Raw genomic sequence first — 25,151 nt, forward strand, 5'->3', positions numbered from 1 at the left:
CTGGGATTGAGTCCTACATCGGGCTCCTTGCTCGGCAGGGAGCCTGCTTCTCCCTCTGCCTCTACCTGCCTCTTTGTCTGCCTGTGCTCGCTTGCTCTCTCTCCCTCTGTCTCTGACAAATAAATAAATAAATAAAATCTTTAAAAAAAAAAAAAAAAGAAAGAAAGAAAGAATAAATTTGGTAAGTCCATACAATTGAATACTACTCAGCAATGAAAAGGAACAAACACTACAAGAAAGAATCTCAGAAACACAATGGTAGGGAGAAAAAAATATGGACACATGGGTGGCTCAGTGGGTTAAGCCGCTGCCTTCGGCTCAGGTCATGATCTCAGAGTCCTGGGATCGAATCCCGCATCGGGCTCTCTGGTCAGCAGGGAGCCTGCTTCCTCCTCTCTCTCTCTCTGCCTGCCTCTCTGCCTACTTGTGATCTCTCTCTGTCAAATAAATAAATAAAATCTTAAAAAAAAAAATATGGACACAAAAGTGTCTATGTATGATTCCATTTATACAAAGTTCTAGAACGCCAAAACTAACCTATGATGATAAAAATAAGAGTGGTTACTTCAGGATTGATGGACAGGAACACAAAGGAATTTCCTGAGGTTACAGTAATGTTGGTTTTTTTTTTTTAATCTTAATAGAAATGTAGGCTACATTAATATATGCATTTGTCAAAAATGACTGAAGTGTCCACATAAAGATCTATATTTCAGTTATGGAAGTATACATCAATCTTTTTAAGAAAAGAAAGAGAACTGGGGCACCTGGATGGCTCAGTTGTTAAGTAGCTGCCTTTGGCTCAGGTCATGATCCCAGGGTCTTGCAATCAAGCCCTGCTTCAGGCTCTCCTCCACTCAACAGGAAGCCTGCTTCTCCCTGTCCTACTCCCCCTGCTTGTGTTCCCTCTCTCACTGTCTCTCTCTGTCAACTAAATAAATAAAATAAAAAAGAAAGAAAGAAAGAAAGAAAAGAGAACAGATTTGATATTGAATTGCTTAACACTGAACCTTTGGGAGCATTGAGAAGTCCAGTTTCTTTTTTTTTTTTTTTTTTTAAGATTATCTATTCAAGAGAGAGTGGGTAAGAGAGAGAACATGAGTGGAGTGGAGGGGGCAGGGAGAGAGAAGCAGACTTGCACTAAGCAGGGAGCGGGATGTGGGGCTTGATCCCAGGACCTGAGCCGAAGGCAGACAGGAGCCTCCCAGGCTCCCCTGAGAAGTCCAACTCTGCCGTGCGTCCACATGTGCTCATAGCAGACAACACAGTTCAGCAAAAAGAAGTCCAGAAATGTTACAAAGCCGTGGTTTTGCTGACTCTAGACCAGTTCAGCCTGCTTCCTCATGTATAACATGCTGAAGCTCAGCATCTGCTCCACCTTGGTACCTCCCATTACCATCAAGATGAGAGCACTTTGGTGGCAGTACTGTGGAGAGTTAAAATACTGCAGGATGATGGATAAATGGGTAAAGACTTCCTCTTCTGTGATTCTCCAAGGCCACCCATACCTTTAGACTTCTCTGGGAGAAGGGACTGTACCCTTAGAAATGACCTTTCCAACACCTGTCTGCTCTGTAAGAAAGCACCTGTACCGATTCACTGCTACTATACAACTCTCCAACATACCTCCAAAAATTTTTCTCTCAAGCTTGCCCACTTAGAAGACTGAGCCAACTGTCACTACTTTAAATTACTACCAGTAACAAGAAGCAGGGACCGAGGGTGGGAATCAAAGAAGGTTTAAAAAAAACAAAGCAGAACAACATTCAGATCACCCAACTGGGGAATTCATGAACTGGCAAAAAAGCTTTAATACCAGAAACTTCCAAAGCATGCTGCATCCTTGCTTCCTAGCCACCTCCTGTCTCCAAACAGGGAGCTTCACAAGGCCAACAACCATGACAGCCTTTCACAAACAGAAGCAATTCAAGAGCAGTCGCTCCTGCCTCCAGGGACACAGGACAAGGCTGCTCTGTCAGGTTTCACTGTCATCCTCAGGCTCCCATGGGCAGGGCTGTACCAACTAGGTTCCCACTGGCCACACTGGAACAGGGCATGGGAGTAGGATGAGGGTCCCCCAACTCCTCAAAGTCCAAGGAGCTCTGGAATAAGCAGACTCATCCTAGTTACCAATTTTTTAGGACTGACCAAGTGATACTAAGAGCCAGTCATTCAGTCCTTCGTTCTTGGTCTTTCTTGATACCCCAGTGGTGTCAGCAAAAAACACCCGGTCTTGCTTACCTCTCATTGGATCGTATCATGTAGTCAGTAAATTCATGGTCTCCCTTGATCACCTCCAAGGGGACCACAAGGTTGACGTCAGAATCAGTGTTCTGCAACTGGTTGAGTTTAATATTGACTGAGAAGAGGTAATCCCGCACGTCATCTATGCCCACCTTCAGGCCCTTGCACACCACATATCTGGGGGAAGAGACCCTGTCAGTCCACTGAGCAAGGGCTTCTCCCCAACATTCCTCCTCCCCAAACTCCCTGCTGAGTCATAAAGCTAAAGAGACTTAAGTCTATGCACAAAGAACAGCAGAGACTCTGCTGCAAAAGTTCAGTTCAATTCTTTCCTTTTTATGTTGGGCTGTATCTCTACCCTCTGCAGCAGCGGTTCCTGCCCTATGCCAGGCCAGCTGCATCACCATCACCAGGGAGTCTGTTAAATTACAGACTTACTTAAAAGACTCTCCAGGAATGGAGCCCAGAAACCTGTGTTTTTAACAAGCCACCCAGCAGTTCAGACTGGCCACAACTTCTCTCACATCATGCAGGAGCACTATGTACTGTATCCCCACTGAGATAACAGCAGTGCCTCTGGTTGGCAGCCTGCTTTACCTTGCCCAGCCCATGTCCCTCCAGGTGCCCTTTCTTCTGGTCACCTTCTCCTTCCTGGACCAAGCCCAGGATCACCCACCTAAGTGTGCGGAATCAGGCTTATGGGGAAGGAGGCAGAGGCTGAAGTGGCACACCACAGAACCATGAGGGTCAGAATCTGGACTCCTACTGGTTCTAACTACATCCTTAAAAAATCAAGGTTTTAGTGAAGCTTGAGTAGTTATGCCAGAGATGCAGCAGGATGTGCTGTGCTAACCCGCAGTCAACTAGTCTGATTAGAACAGAGAGGAAAGCCTCACCTCTCTGAGTTGGCAGGACGGCTGGTAATCGGCTTAAAGAGACACACTCGTTCGAAGCAGCAGTAGAGCAAGTAGATGAGCCCCACACTGAAGGGTGTGAATAGGTCAAAGGTTTTACAGATGAAGTGGCCTCCTAAAGTCGAGCAAAAACACCAACAGCAGTCAGTGGGTTCTAGGCAACCTCAGGGAATAAATATGACAAAGCCAAGGACCCAATGCCTGGGCCCATTAAAGGAGGCAATTTAAGGGGAAGACTCAGCTTTCGAGGGGCTTCTGGGGCTTCTATAGCATATACTGCCCTAAATTCCTCATTTAGCCTCATTTAGTCACCTGAGCTAAGCTGGGTTTTTTTGTTTGTTTTACTCCCAAGCCCTGTACATGCTCTTGTCCCACGGGGCCTCTAATGGATCTTAGGCCGGGGAGACAGCTGAGAAGTGTCACCTGTTCGGACAACAGACAGCGCCATGAGGAACTGACAGAGCAGCAGCTGCTTGCTGAGGATCTCTTGCAGGTTCTCCTGCCCCTCCACGGAGAAACCCTGAAATGAGAGGAGGGTAAGAAGCGGAGTAGGAAAGAGATACAATGAGGACTTCATTCATCCCTACCCCATCCTCTCTGAGACGTCTTCAAGTGTTTTCATTGACTTCCACCATCTGACTGATACAGACACAGCTCAGCGTTTAATTTATTTTGGCACAGTTGTATGGCACCTCATGGGTGAAGTCAGCACTAGGACCCAGGCCTGACTACTAGAACAGGGCCTTCCTTCTGCTTCATCGCTCCCAGGGGATAGAACCAAGTCTACTTTTTCAAGGAGACGGTCCAAAAAAGTGTAAAACCCGTGTGGGAATCCAGGGGAAGAGTAAGGGAGGACGGAGGCAAAATACTGGCTGGTCATAGGCCAACTACAAGCTAGGAAACAGAATACCCTATTCGTCCCAAGAGCCATGGAGTGGTGTGATGGCTCTGCCCGGGCTTACTCAGCCACTGTGCTGATCACCGACCAGGCCCCAGTATGGTGACAGAAGAAAAGTTAGCTCAACTCTTGTCACAGTAATCTCTCTTTCTCTGCTGACCAAAACCCCCTTCCTGTCTCAAGACCATGGAGCCTCTCCCTCCAGCTGGCAGGGCCTCTGGCCAGGGTGTTTGTTCAAACAATGTGCCTTCCTGTTCCTCGAGTGGTCTCCCTGCCTGTGAGATGCCAACAGGAGCAGAGAGTCAAGCTCACACAGAAGTAAAGGAGGCCAGTGGCTGGAGGAGCTGGGGAGAGGAGAGCTGCTGTTTACTGGCCACAGAGTTTCAATTTCACAAAAAGAAAAAAAGCAGGGTAATCTGTTTCAAAAAATGGGGGACATACTTAACACTACTAAACTGTATACTTAAAAATGGCTGAGATGGAACACTGTGTATGTTTTTTATCACAATTTTTTTTTAAAAAGTAAAGGAGGCTGACCTCTGTTAAGCTAGCTCCAGCCAGACCAGGTCTCCCTCACTCAGTCCTACAACGGTAATAGCTAACTGACCCAGAGTCCAAAATTGTTTAGCCATGTCCTCCAGATTTATAAATTTTTCTCAAAATGCATGTCTATTTGTAGGGTCAAAAAAAAAAAAAAAAAGCCCATGTCACCAGTCTATATTGCCTAAGCAGAAAGACAACCCTCGAGTTTGCACGCTGGCTGCCAGCCACATGGCACTAATGGCCTCAAAAGCACCATTAGACCCCCACATCTGCTCAGCGGCAGCAGTCCCCCTTCCCTTTATCCCCCAAGCCTGTCTCTCTGCTGTTTCCTGCTATGCACAATGCTTTGGTAAGACAGGGCATCTTCAGATCCTGTGCTGGTATCCTGCCCGTTCCTTCACCTTTCGACATTGTTACTGCTTGAGAGGCCACCCAAGGACCTCTGAGGTTCTCAATTCTAGCCATGTGACACTGGAGCAGTTGCCACATTCTCTGTCCTTCCTCTTAGAGAAAGTAGTGGCCCTCTGGAAAAGATTTCCAGCAGCATCATAATGGGATGCCCTCTGTACCTCAAGCAGCTGCCCAAAGAACAAGGCTCCCTGAATATTCACTTGAGCCCAACCACTGACCTCCAACCAGAGCCTCCTGTGGGTTCCCCCGAGCTGCTGCCTTTGGTTTTCTGGTCATCTGTCAGCCATCCAGAGGCTTAGGGGTGTAAGGACAGCCTCTACCAGGAAACACACCCAGGTGACAAATGATGGAAATGTTCTTCCCAATCATTTTTGCCTAGTCCATTGTGGTCACAGTTTTCACCTACCATCTCTTACAGCCAACCAAGGCCCTCTGAGGAAGTGAGCTAAGAATCCACTTGCTCCAAGCAAAGATGTCCACAACATTACAATGTTACATTACAATGTTAACAAAAAAAACACTGAAAATGTGTGCAAAAAGAATAAAAACATACATCCCACATCCCTACTATCTGAAGAGTGAACCACCACCCTCTGGGGCAGCAAAGGACCAAATAAAACAAAACAAGCCTCTAACATGATAAATCCCTAAAGCATCACTCTATGGAAAAAAGACCACCTACCCCATCGGCCATCAGAAAGTGGACACCCTTGCGATCTGTGTTATCCAGGACAAAATTCCGAAAAGCAGTGATATTCTCCGGGCGGGTGATATCTCCATCTCCATCGATCCCACCTTCACCTGGCAGGGCACAAGATTCACATTCAGCTCATCCACCCCCTGCATCCCAGGAGCTGGGACATAAGCGCTCTGGGGCTGGGAACACAGGTTCTCCTTGAGGACCAGGAGAAAAGGCCCTGTGGGGAGCAACTCACTGCAGGATCTGTCCTGCCAAGCTGCCTTGTAGTGACGGACCAAGAGGCAAAAACAGGGCTCTGCTATAACAGAACAGAATTCAAAAAGAGTTGTCCAGTGAAGAGTCACCAACTGAAACAGAGGAACTTCCTCTCCAAGACTGAAGTTGTGTTTAAAGCACCAACATGGGGGCACCTGGGTGGCTCAGTGGGTTAAAGCCTCTGCCTTCAGCTCGGGTCATGATCCCAGGGTCCTGGGATTGAGCCGGGCATCCGACTTTCTGCTCAGAAGGGAGCCTGCTTCCTCCTCTCTCTCTGCCTGCCTCTCTGTCTACTTGTGATCTCTGTCTGTCAAATAAATAAAATCTTTTAATTAATAAATAAATAAAATAATAAAGCACCAACATTTAGAAACAAGTATCAATTTTTAAATAAGAACCGTTACGAAAGAACTTGGGATTTGCTGCCAAATCACAGCAATCAAGAAAGAGTGGAGGGGACTGCGTGGGGCTGCTGAGCTGTCTGTTACCCAGTGCGTTCCACACCCGGTGCACAGTGCCGGAGACAGGCATGGGGTTTGTATTTGTTAATAACTCTGCCAATTCTCAGCCGGAGATCAGGCAGTTTCATTATCTCCTGTCACCACAAGAGAAGAAAAGAGGATTTAATATGGTTTTGATGAGAGTTTGCCTTGTGGAGTGTTTAACCTGCATCCTACAGGCCTGGGGTAAAAAGAGACCATCTAGAGGGAACCAAGATCTTCAAGACATGGACTAGAAACCCCAGGCTGAGGGACCCAGTAAAGGAAACATGTCCAGTGGATAATAACTGCTTCTGACCTAGAGTCCCCACAGAGGACAGTCTCCCATTGCCCCTAGGACCTCCTCCTCCGTGTCCTTACCATAGTAGGGTTCGAAGAGCTCACTGGAGGCTGAGTAGAAGTCCTCCAATTTGAAGTCATTAGGGCCCTTCAGAGTCATTCCAAAGCCCTTTGCATGCCACTTCTTCCTCCATAGTACATACTCTGAGAAACCGCCTGGGCCTGCACAGACGTCAGCAAAGTATAGAAGCTCAGCTTCCCGGTCCTTTACCAGTGGTTTCTGCAAAGGCAAGTGGAGGACAAGGGAGGAAGGGAAAAAGTCTGGCTCAATGGGGAACAGGAAGGAGAATGCAGGGGGAGTAAAATGAGCCTTTCAACAAGCACAGTGTAGAGCTCCCGCCAGGGCCGCAACACCCAGGAGATGTACCCTCTGGAGTTGCCCATCACTACTTCAAAATACCCCTGGTGCCCTCAACCATAGGGCCCAGCTCAGACTCCTAATAATAGCATCTGAATAGGAATCTGAGCATGCATTTTTATTTCTCAGAGTCTTTTCCTTATCATATCCTGCCTACAAGAGTCCCACTGAGTAGACTAGATGCTGTATCCCCCACTTACAGAGAAAAAAAAGACACCAAGACACAAAGCAACCTGTTCATAGCCTGCATGCAAGAAAGCTTATTCAGAATCCAGTCAGCCTGACTGCTAGACTCAGGTCTTCCCATCCAAAGCCTGAGAGGCTCTAACATCTCCCCCTCCCAATCACAGGGCCTACCTTTCCAAACCACAGCCTTTGCTTCCCTTCTCTTCCTTCTCGACTCTCCCTACTTTTCTCCAATTAACTTTTTATTTTGGAATAATTTTAGAGTTACAGAAAAGCTGCAAAGACAGAGTTCTCATATACTCTTCATCCAGATTCCAATTCTGTTGACATCTTACCTGGCCATTTGTCAAAACTAAGAAACCAACATTGGTACACTATTAACTAAATTCGACTTGATTCGGGCTTTATTAGTCTTTGTTTTGTCCCAAAATCCAATCCAAGATACCACAGTGCACTGAGCCTCCTCCTTTTTGCAGTCCCTTCTCCTGCCTTTGCACCTCTGCAGGCCATGTGCATGGGGCAGCGGTGCAGAGCTGGAGGCCGACAAGGCAGAGGGTGAAGGAGACACTGGTGTGCAGCCCCCAGAGGGCCCGCCCACCTCAGAAATAACTACATTACAATCATCATTTAAAATTTTTACTGGATTACAGGTTTGGTCACTCCAGTACCTTTTAACTCTTAATCTGAAATTTAAGTTGAACCCAGCACTGGCCCATACTGTTTCCTTTCTATACACCTGGTCGTAGAGGGTGAATTCTACTTGTCCCGACCTGGCTCCAAGGCACAGAGGATATGCCATCTGCACTGGTGACAAGAAGAGGCTGAGCTCTAGAGCAAATGACTAAAAAGGACCCTGAGGAACATCCAGCGAGAAGGAGCTTAGGCAGCTCAGCCCTCCCTCTCCATAGGTTTGTCATGGCTGAGTACTTGTCCAGAGTTCTGTAACTGCTAGATAAAGATAAGAAAGCTTTAGGGGAAGGTTTTAAGAAAGAAATGGAAGGGGTGCCTGGGTGGCTCAGTGGGTTGAGCCTCTGCCTTCGTCTCGGGTCATGGTCTCGGGGTCCTGGGATCGAGCCCCGCATCTGGCTCTCTGCTCGTCAGGGAGCCTGCATCTCCCTCTCTCTCTGCTTGCCTCTCTGCCTACTTGTGATCTCTGTCTGTCAAACAAATAAACAGAATCCTTAAAAAAAAAAGAAAGAAAGAAAGAAAAAAAGAAAGAAAGAAATGGAAAATACTAATGTTCACAATCTCATCACTTTCTGGGTGAAAAGGGCCCTGCCTCTGATGATAGCTATCCAGCTTCATCAAAACAGTGAAGAAGTCTCTGGAGAAACTGACTTTAGCTAAAAATAAACTTCATCATCCTATGACAAGCCCACCCAGGCATGCGGAGATATATCAGTTCTTGCTCTTCTTTCCCACCAATCTAGCCCAGTATTCTTTGTTCCCGAGCCACCAATTATTCATATTTTTGTATTATATTCATTTGCACACAAAAAAAAGATCTAACGGCATTTACTGAGAACATTACATAGCATTTTCTAGGCAGCACAGTGCCAAGGAGGCAAGAGTCACAAGTTTAAGGCCTGCACACACTGGGAAGAGGAAAAACAACGTTCCTCATCACTGGCCATACCTAGCCCAGGCTGTAGGCTTTCCCAGCGAGCTGCTGGTTCAGGAAGGCTGGGCAAAGGAAGGAAAATGAATCAATGAAAGAATATTACCTCCAAAAAGAGGGCATAAGTATGATTTCATTCTTTGATTTCAAGACATGTGGCCCTCACAGGTCATGGCCAGAAGGTCTTTTCATAGAAAGGACAGCTAAAGTTCTCACCTCTGCCACTTACGGCCTGTGCAGTTAAAGGCAGCATACAATTTACGCCTTTAAGCTTGAGCTCCCTCAACTATAAACTGGGACTAATGTAGGTTCTCAAGGCTATTGAGGGATTAAAGTACCATATGTCAAAGATGGTTATAAAAATTAAATACTAAACAAACATAAGATGATATAATATTCAACTATATCAAATTCCTTGGAGTCAAAATTCTTGTCCCTTTTCATCACCTCATGCAGTACTCATGTTCAGTGGGTACTTTGTAAGTGCTAATTCCTTCTAAGATACCACTGCAATTCTAAGATCCACATTCAGTTTTTGTCTCCTGTAAGGCTTCACGGACAACATCTACTTACCTCAGCAACATTCCCAAGCACACAAAGCCCACACATAATGTTATGGTTTATTATAGGCTATCATACCCCCAAAGAATCTAAATTCCCTTCTTTCCCTTGTCTCTTCCAATTCTTGTTTATAACTCGTTTCCCTACATAGTCTCTTCTCTCCTTTTACCACAACCCACAGAACCAGAATGCCAGTGAAAAACTTCATAGTCCCCCACCTCCCACCTCCCCACACTGCCCAGGCTTCAAGTTCTCCATGTTCTTCTAAAACTTGCCTGATCCAAGAACTACTGAGACCCCAGCAAACACTTCAGCTACTCCCGTCTCTGCAGGTGACTGTGCTAGAGCACAATGCTCACCTGAAAAACACACTCTGGTCCTCAGGGGAAAACAGAGATGAAAAGAGAGAAGAAAAGAGTAGGGGCTGGAGAGAAATCACTTCCTATAGTAGAGTGCAGAGAAACATCTCTGAAAGGGCAATTCTCCATGGCCAGTAACAATCAGTTCAGGTCCAGAAGGTGCCTGAAGCATTACAAACACAGCTGCCTTTTCCTATGTAACTAACATCTCCACCCTTGACCTGAATGGTACAACCCTGGTGCCTCCTTTGCTTTCCTGACAGCAAAAGACAATAACCAGATCCCAGCTGCTGGAGGCGTTTACAATCAAAAGCCCAAAATGATGTGGCTTCCCAGCAGCCTGACAGAGCTCCTTTGCCAGGCAGGGGTTTAAAGGAAATCATTTGGAGCTCAGAAAATTAAACCAACATTATATCAACCTAATTTTCTCAAGATGCTAACTCCAAGAGGCCTTTTATGCTGCCTGCTGGTCCTGAAAAACAGGGAGGGAGACCTGGGGGAGAGAAATAACTATGGGCTAGAGGGGTCCACATGCCAGTTTTGCCAGCATGGAGGGAAGCAGTAAGGGAGGTGAAACTGAAACATTAAAGAACTTGGAAAATAAGTTCCTTTAGCGGGTGGATAATCATGAGCCTAGTGTAAGTAGAGTGAAGCAGAAACAGGTTTGGGAACAGCTGGCTCCTAGCCCGTCACTGTCAAAGAGAACTAACTTTTAGGACTGAGTGAAAATGCTTTGAAACCCTGAAGGGAATGCTAGAATGAAATTTCCTTTTTCTCTATCATTATGGTATGTCTGTGTTCAGAGAAATGAGAAAATCATCAGTAGAAAATCATTTTGCTCTACCACTTCTTGAGAAGGGTCAAAATCTAATAATTATGATCCAATACAAAGCTGGTTCAGAACGGCAGAAAGGGAAAGTGGTCACATCTGAAATCACAGATCTTAGAACTGGAACAGATCCTAAAGGCCTCTGGTGCTACCTAAACACTCTGACATGATAGTAGGGCTAATTTCAGGGATGAGGCAGCTGAAGCCCAAAAAAGGGAGAACTTAAGTGACACCCCTATAATGTAAGTGCTATACTTCCTGCCCCACAACCCATCACTGAACAACACAGCCTAGATTTTCAGACAGGATACTGATTTTAAACGGACCGGTGAAAGGACCCAGATGCTTACATTTCATTCAATACTCATGTCACATTTCCCCAAGCACTCCCTTCTCATTCTAGCCACAGCACACAAATCAGACGATGTCACAGATTTGAATTTGGAAAACAAGCTCACTGTAAAGACTACATACTCATCCTGGCAGCAACTGGCCTCCACAGAAAGGCTTTACAAACATCCCCACCCCACACCCTTGCCAGTTCTCAAATCCACCAGAACTTCCAGAACCTAAATGCCACAGGGGAAAAGATCTCATCTATCTCATTCAAAATTATATTCCTGGTGCCCGGCACATGGTAGGAGCTGGATACATGTTTGATGGAGGCAGAAGGAGGGCCCACGCTCTATCTCTTACCCTCCTCCTCCCTGCTCCGTAGGCCTACAGATGTCACAACTCCTGATTTTGCCCAGTAATGTCCCTTTGCCACTGCTGTAAGCCCTACCCTCCTCCGCCTGGGGTGAGCAGCAGGATCTGCAGAGTTGGGGGCTACAATTCTGAGCCTGAAGCCCTAGAGACAACTGCTTACTGGAGCTTCCCTGGGACCATAGGATGCACCATGGGACCTAATTTGAGAAAATCAAAGCAAAATCTCTCTCACATAGCAGGAATAGTCTCCTGACATTGCACAAATGGCAATTTCTAGGCCACTGAAGCATAAGCCCATTTAGCACTATGAATTCAGACAAAGAATTTTGTTCTCACCCCACAAGAGTCCCGTGGATTTGTAAACATGCGATCAAACACAAAATCCATGTTAGCCATCTTCATGGCTGCCCTGTAATAAAGACAGAAAAGCAAAACTCAATACACCAGATGTATGGAAAGCTATGAAAAGGTGGAACAGTGGATGTCAGGGGAAGGGAGAGGTGGGCAATGTCAGCAAACCTGTTTAGGAAGAAGACTCCTCGGATCATCTCGTAGGGATTGGCCCGGGTCCGAGCTCGCCGCATCTCCTCCCCATCTAGGACATCGAACACACTCTGCCCAGGGAGAGTCAGAACCTTAAGGTGAGCATCACCCTCCAGGAAGGGACAGGGGACTTAAGAGCTTAAGGAGCCCATCTCAGCCCTTGGAAGAGCTACAATACTGCCACATCCCAGCTCTGAAATGACCAGTTGTGTGATCCCAGACAAACTGCTCAATCTCTCAGACCCTCAACTACCTCACCTGTGAAGTGGTAAAAAACAAATGATAAATAAAATGTATTTATCATTTATTTATATATCCCTGCAAAATGGTTAATAAATGGCACCTGTGGGTAGGCACAAGGCCACCTGTTGGCATCACAAATCCTCAGAACAAATCTGTTTCTCCAGTCCAGCAGCAACTTTCCAAGGGACCAGAGTACTGATAGTAAGGCTCACTCAGAGGGCAAAGCAAACCAAAACCAGTGTTTTGTGATGGCACCTACCCACACAGTAGGGATTCCTTCTCCCTTCTTCTATTTTCTCCCTGAGAAAAAAAAGCCTCACTTCACCAGAGTTCCTTAAGGATATTCCCAACCCTCTGCCTACAAAAAAAATTTTGTGAGGCTGGTCTGAGGCTTCTTCTCTAACCCATTTCTTCCTCAGAGCTTCCCTGGCTCATCCTGCCCTGGGCCATGTACTTCCTGACACAAACTCACACCGAAAGCTATCAAGGAAAGACTAACATTTGCCCGCCCAGCATGTTAGGAGCTTCATGCTGACTATCCAATTTAACTCTCAAAACAATCCCGGGAAGTATTTTCTCCCCATTTTAGAGATGAGGAAACGTCAGAGCAGCTAAAGCAACTGACCCAAGGTTACACAGCAAGAAAGCTGCAAAGGGCCTAAATTCACAAGGATGTGAATTCAGGTCTACTGACACTAAAGAATCATTCCAAACTTTTCACTACACCACACCCCCTCAGGACTATGATGGACTGACCCAATGAAGTTAAGTGGAACCTTTCCTAGCTACTGACCACAGGAAGAGCACAATACTACAAGGCCCCAGGAAAAGGATACACTGGAGAAATGTGGCAAGCCACACATCTCATCTCCAAGAAAAATCTTAGCTAAACTTCAGTCCCCCACCCCCAACCAATTCAAAAGAACTGTAAGAGCCCAGCACATGCCCTCACACAAGATACTCCAGCCCCACAGGCCTTACCTTACACTGCAACACACTGTGAAGCAGCTCTTCCCCACAAAACTCTGTCTCGTCTTCAATAATCATCTTTCTCTACAGAAAGAAGAAAATAATCGATAATGACTACGTATGACTGCAGTTGGGGGAATGAATGGAGAAATGAGGGTTCTAAGTGAGTAGAGCAAGAAGGGGCTTGAGTCTCTGCCAAGAACATCAATCCTTGAGGGGCAGGAAAGAGAAAATCCTAAACCCCTCTGGCTGTACTCCAGATGGCTGGGAGATGAAGCAGCCCCCTGGGCACTCTGACTAGAGCACCATATAGATACAAGACTCATGAATGCTGAGGCTGAGAAAGCACACAGGAAGGATACATTCAAGCTGTCTGCCCCCAGAGCATGGAGGCAGAAGAATGGGGACTGCCCTTAAATGACATAAACCTGTCCTTCAACCAGGAAGCCTCTTGATCCGTAAGGGGTACAACTGCACTGACCTGGTAGCATCAGAGATAACGAGGGCTCAAGAGACCCTCACAGGGGTGTCAAATCAAACCTCATGGCTCAGTGAGGCTATCTCTAAACCAACGATGCTCAAACTTGGGTGTTCTCAGGTTTTACACATTTCAAAACCACTAAGGACCCCAAAGAGCTTTTGTTTATGTGGGGGATAATATACACAGCAACATTTATTATTAGAACTAAGACAATTTATTCAGTGTAAAAGAACACACTATGTTAACATAAATATTTTTATGAAAAATAACTGTATTTCCAAAAAAACTTTTAATGAGAAGAGCAGCACTGTTTTTCATTTTTACAAATCTCTTACTATTTGGCTTAATGTAAGATGGCCAGACTCTCCTCTCTGCATTTGCGTTCAACTGGTTGTGATACAGCCTCTAGAAGACTCCACTGGAACTTGTGAGAGAATGAGTGAAAAGAAGCACGTAAATTTCCAGTATCATTATGAAAATAACTTTGACCCTGTAGAGCCCCTGAAAGGGTCTTGGGAGATCCCCAGGGGGCCCTACACTTGGAGAATTGCTCTCTAGACCATACTGATTTGGTAGCTATGTACTTTATTCGTAGTTTTCCAGAAGGAGATTAAACAAATTCCCTCTGTAACAACTCCCTCATTATTTTTCTGTGGACAGGGACAGTGTCTTTTCATCTACCTGGAACAGTGCCCAGCAGTGATCAGAATATACACAAATGTATAATAAGCTACTCTAAAAAGCATCCATGAGAAAGACAGAAGTTATGCATTTTGTGCTGCCTTGCAAGTTAAATGACTAGGAGAAAAAAATGCTGTCACATCTCTCAGGGGCATACCTGTAAACCCCTTGACACACCACCTTGACAAAACTTTATTCTTGCCAGTAATGTCAGATTCACATTTTTCTTACACTATGAGTATACATACATACACACTGGACTCAAGGAGAAAAGTCAGGAGGTAAACGCCAAGAATTCAGGGTACATTTTCTTGAAGTCCTACCTTTCCCACAACCATCCAATCACTCATTTCCTGAGTGTCAGGAATTTCAGTGGTACATTCTGGAAACCATGACACCTGCTCACAGGCACTGGGCTACAAACAGAAAAGAGGAAAGTAAGTCGAGGAAGATGGCCCATCAGAGTTATGCTCCAACTTGCAAGGGCCTCCCCAAAAATAAACAAAAGGGATTCAGACAGATGGAAGGGTCTGGGAAGCTGAGGCCAAATGTGCTGGTCAGACTTGAGAACTGAGCCAGGAGACTGAGGGTTAACTTTGGAAGGCTAGCTACAATTCCAGTTTGAATCTTAAGAAACTTCCCAAACCTTCAAAGTTTTTTTCATTTGTTCCAGTATTATTTCATAAACATGTACTATGGGCTAAGTACTCAGAATGCAGTTAAAATGATATGATCCTTGACTGAAAGGACCTACAATCAGACGACTAGGGACACAGAGAAGTACACACAGGATATAAGTCTATGAAAAGGTAATTATACCAGGAAGACCCAATGGCAATGAGTCTCATCTCCAATGCCCTTTAAAGTGTTATTCCCAAATAGGATTCCTTGCCTATTCAATCCCAAAGCAGAAACTGGCATCTCAATGGTGCTTTCTCTTAATTTTTGAATTACATTATACATAAGAAATACCTGCAGTCTTTTTTTTTTTAAGATTTTATTTATTTTTAAGTAATCTCTACACCCAATAGGGACTCGAACTTACAACCCCAAGATCAAGAATTGCACGCACCACCAACTTAGCAAGCCAAATACCCCTCCGCAGTCCTTTAAAAAATACTGATAACAAGGCCTCACCCTCAGAGTATATGATTCTGTCAGTCGAAGGCAGAAACGTGGTATAATCACATTTTTTTTAGAAGACCCCAGATGATTCTAATGTGCAGCCAGGACTATGTACACTGAGCTAGAGACACAGATTATAAAACCTAAACAGGTGGCTAACCTGCATGGCAGCTCTACCCACTGCCTCCCAAGCAAGTATGGAGAAGAGATTCACTGTTGCAAACTGAAGCAATGTGATTAAAGGTAATATTACATGCTCTGAAAGGCATAAAATGGTAACACAATGCAAGGTCTTGAGGGCAAGCCAACCATCAACAACACAGAAAAAGTTTAAAAGAAAATTTATAGAAACCCTTTTGTCAATGAATCTGGCAGTGAATCACGGCTCCCCCTCCCCCAGTCAAATCTATCACCTTTAACCATTTATAAATGGTTATAAGTTATATACTCTATGGGAAAAAGAGCTCATGGAAACTTGGGATGTCCCTTTGGAGAGAGTAAACAGACTCAATTTCTCCACAGAAGCATGAACATTAGGAGGAAAAATGGACTGCAAAGTGCTGTCTGTGAAGGGTCAAACCTTACCCTCTATAAATCTGCGCTGTAGAAGCCACCAGGCACTTCCTCTGCAGTGACTGGACAGTCACCTGAGGCAACACAGATTCCTCTCCCTCAAAGAAGTGGATACCAACTAATAGTTAAGACAAACTCTTAACCAAGAAATAGAGCATCTTTTGTTGGAGAAAAATTAATACCCGATAAATGATAATTAGGACAGCCTTGCCTCAAAAAGGAATTTCAATAGCCTGTCTCCATGAAAAATAGAGATTTTTATGGGCAAATTTGAGACTTTGAGTTTAGCTAAGTTCTAATTCTGCCCCACTATGAGGATGGGGACTCTTTACTGGTTTTCATACAAATGAGGACCCAAAAAGCACCAAGAATTTCTGAGGTAAAAACCTACATCTAAGACCCAATTACAAATATTTACCCTATTCTTCACTGTCTCATCTGCTATTCTGCTGGTCTCATCTCCTTAAAACTACAAGGCAACACAGCCGGACCACCCCCAGAAGCCATTAGCTCCTGGCTTGTCAGCATCTTACTCTGAAACCTTATTAGGCTTTTATCATGTGCAATTCACGGGAATTCTTTCCTGAACTGGAACATCAGACAGACAAATAAAATATCAATTCTCCAGAGTTCACAGCCACATGTGAAGCTCAACTACACCAGCTACATAGAAGACTAGACATTTGTGTTCTATTTTCTCTAGCTTCAACTCTATAATGGCAATATTTCATAATTATTTTAGTTGTTTCACTATACCTACTTGGAATTCTCTGTGAAATAAGACAGGACATATACCAATGATTAAAAGTAAAATCTCAACATCATCTGTGCCATGAAAAAGGACAGGAGTCTCTTTTGGTAGTTAGGTCCAAACAAACTGGTACCCAAGCAAATAAGCAGACTAAAGCCACACCAGGAAAGCTACACAATATAAATAAACACCTACACAGAGCTCAGGTGTCATAAAGCCGTAGAGGTATATAGGACCTTCAAGGGTACCTAATCCAGTCACTCCTCCAATGGAGGACCAGGTCCTCACTCAACCGCTTTGAATCCTTTTAGCAGAGGGAACTCATTGCCTTACGAGGTACCTTAGCCACTAGTGGGAAGGCATATCTGTTTAAGTTCTTTGTGGAACCAAACTCTGCCTTCCAGCATCTTCTACTCACAGTCGTTAACAGAAAATAAATCCACAGCCTAGCATATCTCGCTCAGTATATCTCTTCTGTTTCCATTCTGGACACCCCCAGTACCCTCCATGTAAAATCTCAGTTCCAATTCCCACTGCCTCTGGAGACTTCTAGTTTGTTAACATGGCTACTTAGAGCCATGCACATGAAAACACAAGCTGGCCTTCCAGTCTCCTCCTCCCCTCACCAGTTACCTCTGGCTCATCTCGCCAGTCCACATTCAGCTCTTGATCAAAGCCCTGCAGTGTCAGACCCAAGCCTCTTCGGCCTTTCTGATTAGAGGCCTCAACGATGTCCTTCCGACCCTGGCTGTATTTACCCAATCCTTCACCTTCCCTGAAGCCCATCTTGGCCTGAAAAAGAGACAAAATAGAGCATTAATATAAATAAAGAGATAATAACAGAGCACTTGCATAAACCAACAGACATTTACTCAGCCCCTACCATGTGTCAGACATTATGCTAAACTCTGAGAAACACAGATAAGTAAGGCTGAAAGTTTTCCTTCTAGCCTAATGAAGAAAATAAGCATAAGTAAGTAACTACAGTTTATCTGTGCATGCAGTGGCTATTTACTCTGGAGGTGAAAGTCTAGGGCAACCAGAACTTGGATAAATGAGAAGGCACCTCATAGCTGTAATTAAAAGCACCAAAAGCACTTAATGAATTTCACTGGACATCTGCACAACTACCCTTCCAGCTAATTTCTCTGATTAAGTGAAAAGTAGATCTAGAGTTGAGTTGGTAAGGAGAACATAATTTACAATGGAACTGCTTCAAGCAGCAACTCGACCTTAGCCACAGCCATTCAAATAGCCTTATTATGTAAAGACAGTGAGGGCTTGCAGGAACCCACTTGAACTTACTTCATGTAAAACTGAGGTATGGACCCATAAGTACCATAAGACACCAGACAGGGCCTTTTTTTTCCCCCCCTTAAAGAGAGAGCGGGGAGAGAGAGAATCCCAAGCAGGCTCCATGCCCAGTGCAGGGCCCAATGAGGGGCTCAATCTCACAACCCTGAGATCATGACCTGCCCTGAAACACTCAACTGACTGAGCCACCCAGGTGCCCTGGGAATATTTTTTTAAGTGTCACAACTGTCCATAAGCTCACATAAACTCTAGAGTCACTAGGCCCAGATATATACCCCCAAAATCAGAGACCTAAATCCCAAAGCCCAAGGACCCTTGTCTAATAAAATAACCCCAACCCTAAGAAAATGTAATCCCCTCCTGAAGGTCTATATTCCCTTTGGAAGGGGTATTACGAACTCAAGAGCTGGAGAGAATTCCTACAGTAGCCACAAATCTCTCCCCAGGTCAAAAAGGCTGACTGAGGGGTACTCTCTCTTCCTCTCCCCCTGTCCCTCTCCCTTCCCAAACTCTCTCTCAAATAAATAAATAAATAAATCTTTAAAAACAAAACAAAACAAAACAAAAAGGCTGACTCAGTCACAAACCTCCCCATTGTCCACTTCCCCAAATCTACAGCCCCCCAACTAGAATCCTGACTATGACCTGAGAAGTGGCAGTTCCCATTCCTTAATGAATCCAAATGAAAACGGAGGAGTTAATACCTATAATATTAAAGCTAGCCAGAAAGCAAACTTGGAATTCCCTAATCTTTGTGCACTTACACTGAAGTTTTATCAGGGAAGCCAGCAGGTCTTCCTAGTCATTTTTCTTCTTCTGGTATATCAATGGGGTAAAGAAGCTAGGAAGGAAAACTGGACCTTCTTTTCAAAGTCATATTAAAGACTGTACTACTCTCATTTATTTTTGGGCACATGGAGTGAGCAGCATTTTAGTCATTCTCTTGAGATCACTCACTAGAGCAAAAACTCACATGATGAAGCCTCTTTACCCAACCACACATGTCCATGTGTAGGGAAGTACCTTCACATGTACTCACGATAAGCTTTCATTACTAAGGAGACCAAAGGGTGATCCAGCTTTGGATAGGACAGGACAAGCGGCCTGCACAGCCACTTCCCATGGGTGATTCAAATGTGACAGATACTTCTGTTAAAAAAGGGGCCACACTCTCTACTAAATCTCTACTAGAAAGCAAAGGAAAAACTCATGCCCTAGCTTTTCTTCTTTTCACATCAATACAATTTCCCTTCTCTTACTCCACTGGTAGAGCTTTAGAAACCCACCCCAAACACTGACATACCATAAGCTTCTGGGAGACACTATTATACATGGAATAGCGAGAAGAAGTTCCCTCCACAAGGGAGTCTGCTTTAAATGCATCGTCAAAAGAGTCAGAGCTGTGTTGCTTCCCCTCGGTCTCACTGTCAGACCCACTTAGGCTCGTGGTAGATGCTGGAAAAGAAAAAAAGAAAACGCTCAGGTGAATTTATGGCACCAAGTAGCCTCTAAAAGTCCAAGTTTCATTTATTCAACTAGTGTTCAGTATATGCAATATACACATCATGTTCTTTAAATGAGCCAGGGTCAAATGTATTCTCTACTTCTTACTGTGTTATCTTGGGCAAGTCACTGAAAGTTCCTAATGGTACCTGACAGATGATGGGAGCTCAAAATATCAGGTGTCCTTTCCCATTCTTTCAATTTTTCCCCTACAAAACTGAGATGACACTACCTACCACATGGACTTATATGAAGATAAATGAAATAATGTGTCTGAAAGTACACTGTCAAATACAAAATGTGTTTATTAAAGATATGATTGTTATTTCTGCTGCTTATTATTTGAACATCACCTTCCAAACATGGATACTTAGTACCATTTTCAGAATTTTATCATGGGACTAACAGTCTCATTGTTTAATCTCCTAGATTCCTTTGTTTTCACGGTCCTTCAAAGTCACAGGTAAGAGGGTATGTCTGCCCCAGAGAAGAGCTGGCTCACAGATGAGCTGTGACATTTTATAGAAGTAACTGTTCTCTTTTCATCACCCCCCTTGCCTACACACTAAACTCTCCGTGTTGATGAGTCAAAGCCTGGCTGCTTGTGGGAGGTGTTGAGGAAAGGCAGCAGTGTAAAACAACTCTTCAAAGATCCATGAAGGTCACTATTCAGGTATTCATAACTTGCAATGGCATCATAATTCTAAAGCCTATCTGCACTGATTCATCCACTTCCCCATGAGAACATAAACTTGTTCAGGGTTAGCATTTGAGAAGAGCAAAATGCTCTCCCCAGCCCCCCAGGCCCAATTCTCCTTCACACTGTGCTCCAGGGGCAGCAGCACCACCAGCACAGCATCCAGCACAAATGCCATCCCACTGGCCAGGGTCACTCTTGGGAGAGCAAGAACTGTGTCACACTCAACTTTCCATCTCCAACACCTGGATTGAGTCTTCCTATTCGACAAAAAATTAAGTACTCATTACAATGAATTTTTTAAAAATTTTAAGTCTTGATTGACGGCCTTAATATATTAATCACTAATACATTTGTTTATAGAGGGAGGCATGTACAAAGTAATCTAGGAATTTAAACATAAATTTTCCTTTCAACAGTTTCATATACAAGAAAAAACTTGAAAATAGTAATACCCATAGGACAGAATTTGTACTACTACCAAAAATAGCTTCAAGTCTCATTTAGGTACATTTAACTCTGTTCCAGTGTTAAAACTTTGACAAAGACTGTTTTAAATAAAGCAGCTTTATAACCTGGTGCCATTAAAAAGAAATTTTAAGTCTTTAAACTTTTGTTAAAAAGGTTAAACAATAACAAAGAGTTTAAGCATGAGTATGAAATGCCTGTATCTTAGAGAATCGGGCCTTCCTTGGACTATTATTTAAGAACTCCCATTCCCCCACGCCTCCAGCCAGTAGGTTGAAATACGATATCTGTCAGACGTGTAAAGGGAATAAAACACTGGTATTATTTAATTGATCAGACAACTTTTGCCCAGGACATGTTCTTTCTTCTCTCTTCTTCTTCTTCTTTTTTTTTTTTTTAATTTATTTGACAGACAGAGATCACAAGTGGTCAGAGAGGCAGGCAGAGAGAGAGAGAAGGAAACAGGCTCCCTGCCGAGCAGTGACCCCCCCAATGCGGGGCTCGATCCTAAAACCCTGGGATCATGACCTGAGCCGAAGGCAGAGGCTTAACCCACTGAGCCACCCAGGCACCCCAGGACAGGCCATGTTCTATAAAAGGTCCATCGTATATACAATGGGCCTCTCTCCTACAGAAATAATCCTATTCTCAGAGAGTTTAAAAACCAGGTAACTAAGGTCCAGGTTGAAAATGGTGATGGCAGGTGGGTCCTGGGTTTCTGAGCTGCTAAGTCAGTCAGGGACACATGTGGGGCAATCCATGTTCAGTGGCACCCATGGCGGTGAGGAGGGCTCTGCTCAGATGTGGAAGGCCCTCTCATACTTCATAGCGCTCCCCGATGTGGGGAGTATGCTAAACGTCTTCCTGAAGTCACATCACAGAGAGCATGGAGAGCCCCAAGTTCATCGCCTACCTCATTCCTGCACCAGGTCAAAGCCCTTTCCCAGGCGAGATGATAGTCACACTCTATTCCATAATTCTCACATGAATCCACTTCCAACCACCTATGAAAATGAGTAAGGAGAACCTGGACCACTACCCAGCGGGGACCACAGCACTGGTTTGGACCATGACTCTGCATGAGGACCAGAAAAGTATATGGGACCTCAAGCTCACCTTCCTTACTTGTGTCAAATGATGACCAGAATACTGATCTTCCATCCTTTTGTTTATGGCAGGAGATGGCTTAAATAAATAACTTAGATTGGTCCATGAAGAAAGTATTAAAATAATAAAAATTTTTTAAAAACACAAAAATCAGATAGCTAAAATAAACATTTTTTTTTCCTTTTAGTGATATAACATTTTGCAGAAGAAAGAAAAGGCTTATAAACATATTTGAAAAAACTAGAATAAACTTAAAACCAACATTTTGGCTCCCAAGCAGTTAGCAAGGAGAAATTTTGGTTGAGAATAACCTCTTATGAAAGGCACCAAATCTACCCCTTCCTCTTTTCTTTTAATAAAGATGGTATTTATTTATTTTTTTTTAAAGATTTTTTCTTTATTTATCTGACAGAGATCACAAGTAGGCAGAGAGGCATGCAGAGAGAGAGGAGGAAGCAGGCTCCCTGCAGAGCAGAAAGCCCGATGTGGGGCTCGATCCCAGGACCCTGGGATCATGACCTGAGCCAAAGGCAGAGGCTTAACCCACTGAGCCACCCAGGTGCCCCTATTTATTTACTTATTTGAGAGAGAGAGAGCACGTGTGCATGAGAAGCAGGGAGGGCCAGACAAGCAGACTCTCCACTGAGCAGGGAGCCCAACGTGGGGCTTGATGCAGGGATCATGACATGAGCAGAAAGCAGATGCTTAACTGACTGAGCCACCCAGGCACCCCTACCCCTTTCCTCTTAGAAAGCTATCCAGTTCCCTAAGGAGATGACTTGCTTACACAGACCAACGCAGCACATGTCACAGAGTGCCAGAGAGTGCCACTCAGAAGGAAAGACCCAGAACATTAATAATGAGTAACCATGGAAACTGTGAGGTGAGGTTATATTTATTTTGTTTTGCACTTTTCTTCATTTTCTGTGTGAGAAGAATATATTCATTTGAAAATTAGAGTAAAAAAAAATACAGCTATAAAGAAATAAAGTATCATTCCTTGAGAAGAATTTGGTTCCCTTCCAGACCAAGCTTGAGAGGACAGCAGATCTAAGGGAAAAGACCTCTTAAGTGGCTCGAGACTATCCCCGGGTCTCTCCTCTCTGATCTCCCATGCAAGAGAAAGAGGCACGTTCTAAAACAGAGGGCCCACATGCTAAAGAACCGTACTTCCAAAGATGAAGCCTCTCTTCATTCAGTCACTTCCATATTGCTGGTACAGAAAAGGGGGGGTGCCAAGAATGTGGATGGTTCCCTGAACACAGTCCCAAAGTTTCTTTCTGTGCAGCCCAGGGACCTGGGGTCCTGATTCACCAGAAGCTACAACGTTAGATCAGTTACTATCCCTTTCACCGGCTTTCTGGGGATTCACAGGTGAACCTCCGAAAAGATTAGGAAAACCTGGTATCCTTATCAAAGGAGAGTGTGCCCTTGGTCCAGCTCTAGGTGGAATTGCCAGGTTGTCAGGTTTGCCTAAGGACACAATAGTGGGCACTCATCAATGGTATGAACATCATTCCTCCGCATGCAGGGTACAAACCACACTCAGATATCAAAGAGATATCTTTTGTTTTCTTTGTCTTCATACCATTCTTGGAGCAAAATGACAAGGAGAACCAAATTTGGATGGAGGGCTCATTAGGCAAATCAGTGGTGCCTAAATGCAAAATACCAGCACCACACTCCGGGACAGAGACGTTTCCACTCCATACCCTTCACCAGGAGTTACCCAGCATACAAATGTCTGTACAGGTTCTGAGTGAGGTGAATGAAAGCTAAAATGCATCCTACTAAGCATTTCTTTGTGAGATCAAGAAGTGTGCTGGATAAGCCTTATTTGTCTTTTATTTCATGTGGTATTTGAAGCAAGATTTTAGTCTGATGATTAAGACAAAGTTGCCTAGACTAGTCCTGATGTCCACACACAGCCACAGCCACTGCCCATTTTCACGCCTGGGCCTTTGGGGCCATGCTTTTCAGGTGGAAAGAAGACAACTGTTGTGGCTGCAGCAATAACTAAAGGGGAGATTTCATCTCCAAAGACTGGTAATAATTCAGCAAACACTGAGCAGACAATTTTGTATTGAAAATATAAATTAACAGGAGTAATAAGGTCAGTCTATTAAAATGATTAGTTTCATTAAGAACTTGCCAAAGCTGGGTGGTATTCCCATTTACCTCCCCAGGAGCTTCCCTTCTAAAACCTAAGATAGCCCAAAACATTATTTAGAGTTTTCATTGAAGACTTCTTCTCTACCTGATAGAAATCATTACTCTTAAGTCATTTTAAAGAAGAAAAGTTCAAAATTTTTCACATAGGAACAGAACAGCAGGGCAAAAATTTTTTACATGGCAACAGAACAGTAGAGCAAACATGCCAACATTAAAAATGACAGTGACAACACATACGGAGAGGCAGCTCCAACCACTAATAGCCAAGGTAAGCAGCACACAGATACGGAGGAATACATTATGGGTTTTAATAAATATCACAACCTGCCTAACAACTGCTGTGGAATATACTCATTCCTGTTTAAAGACTCAATTTCTCCTTCATGCCAGACAAATGGTAACTCGTTAGAGCAATTTAAACAGATACCGATAAAGGAAGTTTTTGATTAAGGTCATGAATCTGGGCTGACAGTAAAGCAATGGTGTTTCAGGAAGAATAGCCTATTTAGCAAAGAATTAAACCTGGTAGAGGGAAAGGCACTACTAGTGTGGTACCTGCAAAAGGGCCTGGCAACTTCCAAAGCAACACGCTATGGGAGGGCCAGGAGCCCACACTGGAGAAAAGAAAAGAAAGAAAGAAAAGAGAAAAGGAGAAAAGAAAATTGTCTTGGAAACTAGACCACAGTTTTCCTGAGAGAAACAACCAAAAAGAAAAAAATGACCCCTATCTGCCTCTTTTTACTTCAAAGGTTGTTACTTAATAGCAAATTTCTAAGAGTTTATTTAGGCTTAAAAATGCCTTCAAACTCCTCTTAAAATACTCAAAAGAACACATGATCCCACAGTGGCCATCACAACAACATCCTTTTTTTTCGTTACTCTGGTCAGATGTCAATCTCCGACCTGGCACCGCACTTACCTTGTCGATAAAGCAAAACAAACAAACTGATTAAACTAAATAGATCTATTAATGAGGCATCACACTGATCTAGCAGAGAAAGCACAAATAAGGCTCAGAAAGACAGAAATAGTAACTACTATTTTTTGTTTTTCTATTTGCACTCCCTAAAGAGCGTTTTTCAATCACTTATTCAACAGTAC

General features: G+C 44.0%; 2 protein-coding genes across 6 annotated transcripts in view; one reads left to right on the plus strand and one right to left on the minus strand.

Annotated features, from left to right (window-relative positions):
- Window positions 1–25,151, minus strand: part of CMTR1 (cap methyltransferase 1) — a 63,417-nt gene that overhangs the window by 33,161 nt on the left and 5,105 nt on the right. For 4 of the 5 annotated variants that reach the window (XR_009404447.1, XR_009404446.1, XM_059400554.1 and 1 more), the window contains exons 3-13: window positions 19,407–19,558; window positions 17,423–17,581; window positions 14,664–14,756; window positions 13,191–13,262; window positions 11,943–12,037; window positions 11,760–11,832; window positions 6,826–7,024; window positions 5,693–5,811; window positions 3,582–3,678; window positions 3,141–3,273; window positions 2,242–2,421 (exon numbers count right to left, since the gene is read on the minus strand). Coding sequence is in view for 3 of the 5 variants with exons in the window: in XM_059400554.1 (XP_059256537.1) it covers window positions 2,242–2,421; window positions 3,141–3,273; window positions 3,582–3,678; window positions 5,693–5,811; window positions 6,826–7,024; window positions 11,760–11,832; window positions 11,943–12,037; window positions 13,191–13,262; window positions 14,664–14,756; window positions 17,423–17,581; window positions 19,407–19,558 (1,372 nt within the window). In the remaining 2 variants the exon portion in view is untranslated. The remainder of the gene's footprint in view (window positions 1–2,241; window positions 2,422–3,140; window positions 3,274–3,581; window positions 3,679–5,692; window positions 5,812–6,825; window positions 7,025–11,759; window positions 11,833–11,942; window positions 12,038–13,190; window positions 13,263–14,663; window positions 14,757–17,422; window positions 17,582–19,406; window positions 19,559–25,151) is intronic. The other variant, XM_059400556.1, reaches the window with a different exon arrangement.
- LOC132017314 (cytochrome c oxidase subunit 6A1, mitochondrial-like) lies at window positions 21,448–21,791 on the plus strand. Its single transcript, XM_059399105.1, has one exon. It carries the CDS (start codon window positions 21,462–21,464, stop codon window positions 21,789–21,791), a length of 330 nt encoding a protein of 109 aa, XP_059255088.1. The 5' UTR covers window positions 21,448–21,461.

This window comes from Mustela nigripes, chromosome 5 (assembly GCF_022355385.1).
Source record: "Mustela nigripes isolate SB6536 chromosome 5, MUSNIG.SB6536, whole genome shotgun sequence".
In the NCBI taxonomy this organism is placed as follows: domain Eukaryota; kingdom Metazoa; phylum Chordata; class Mammalia; order Carnivora; family Mustelidae; genus Mustela; species Mustela nigripes.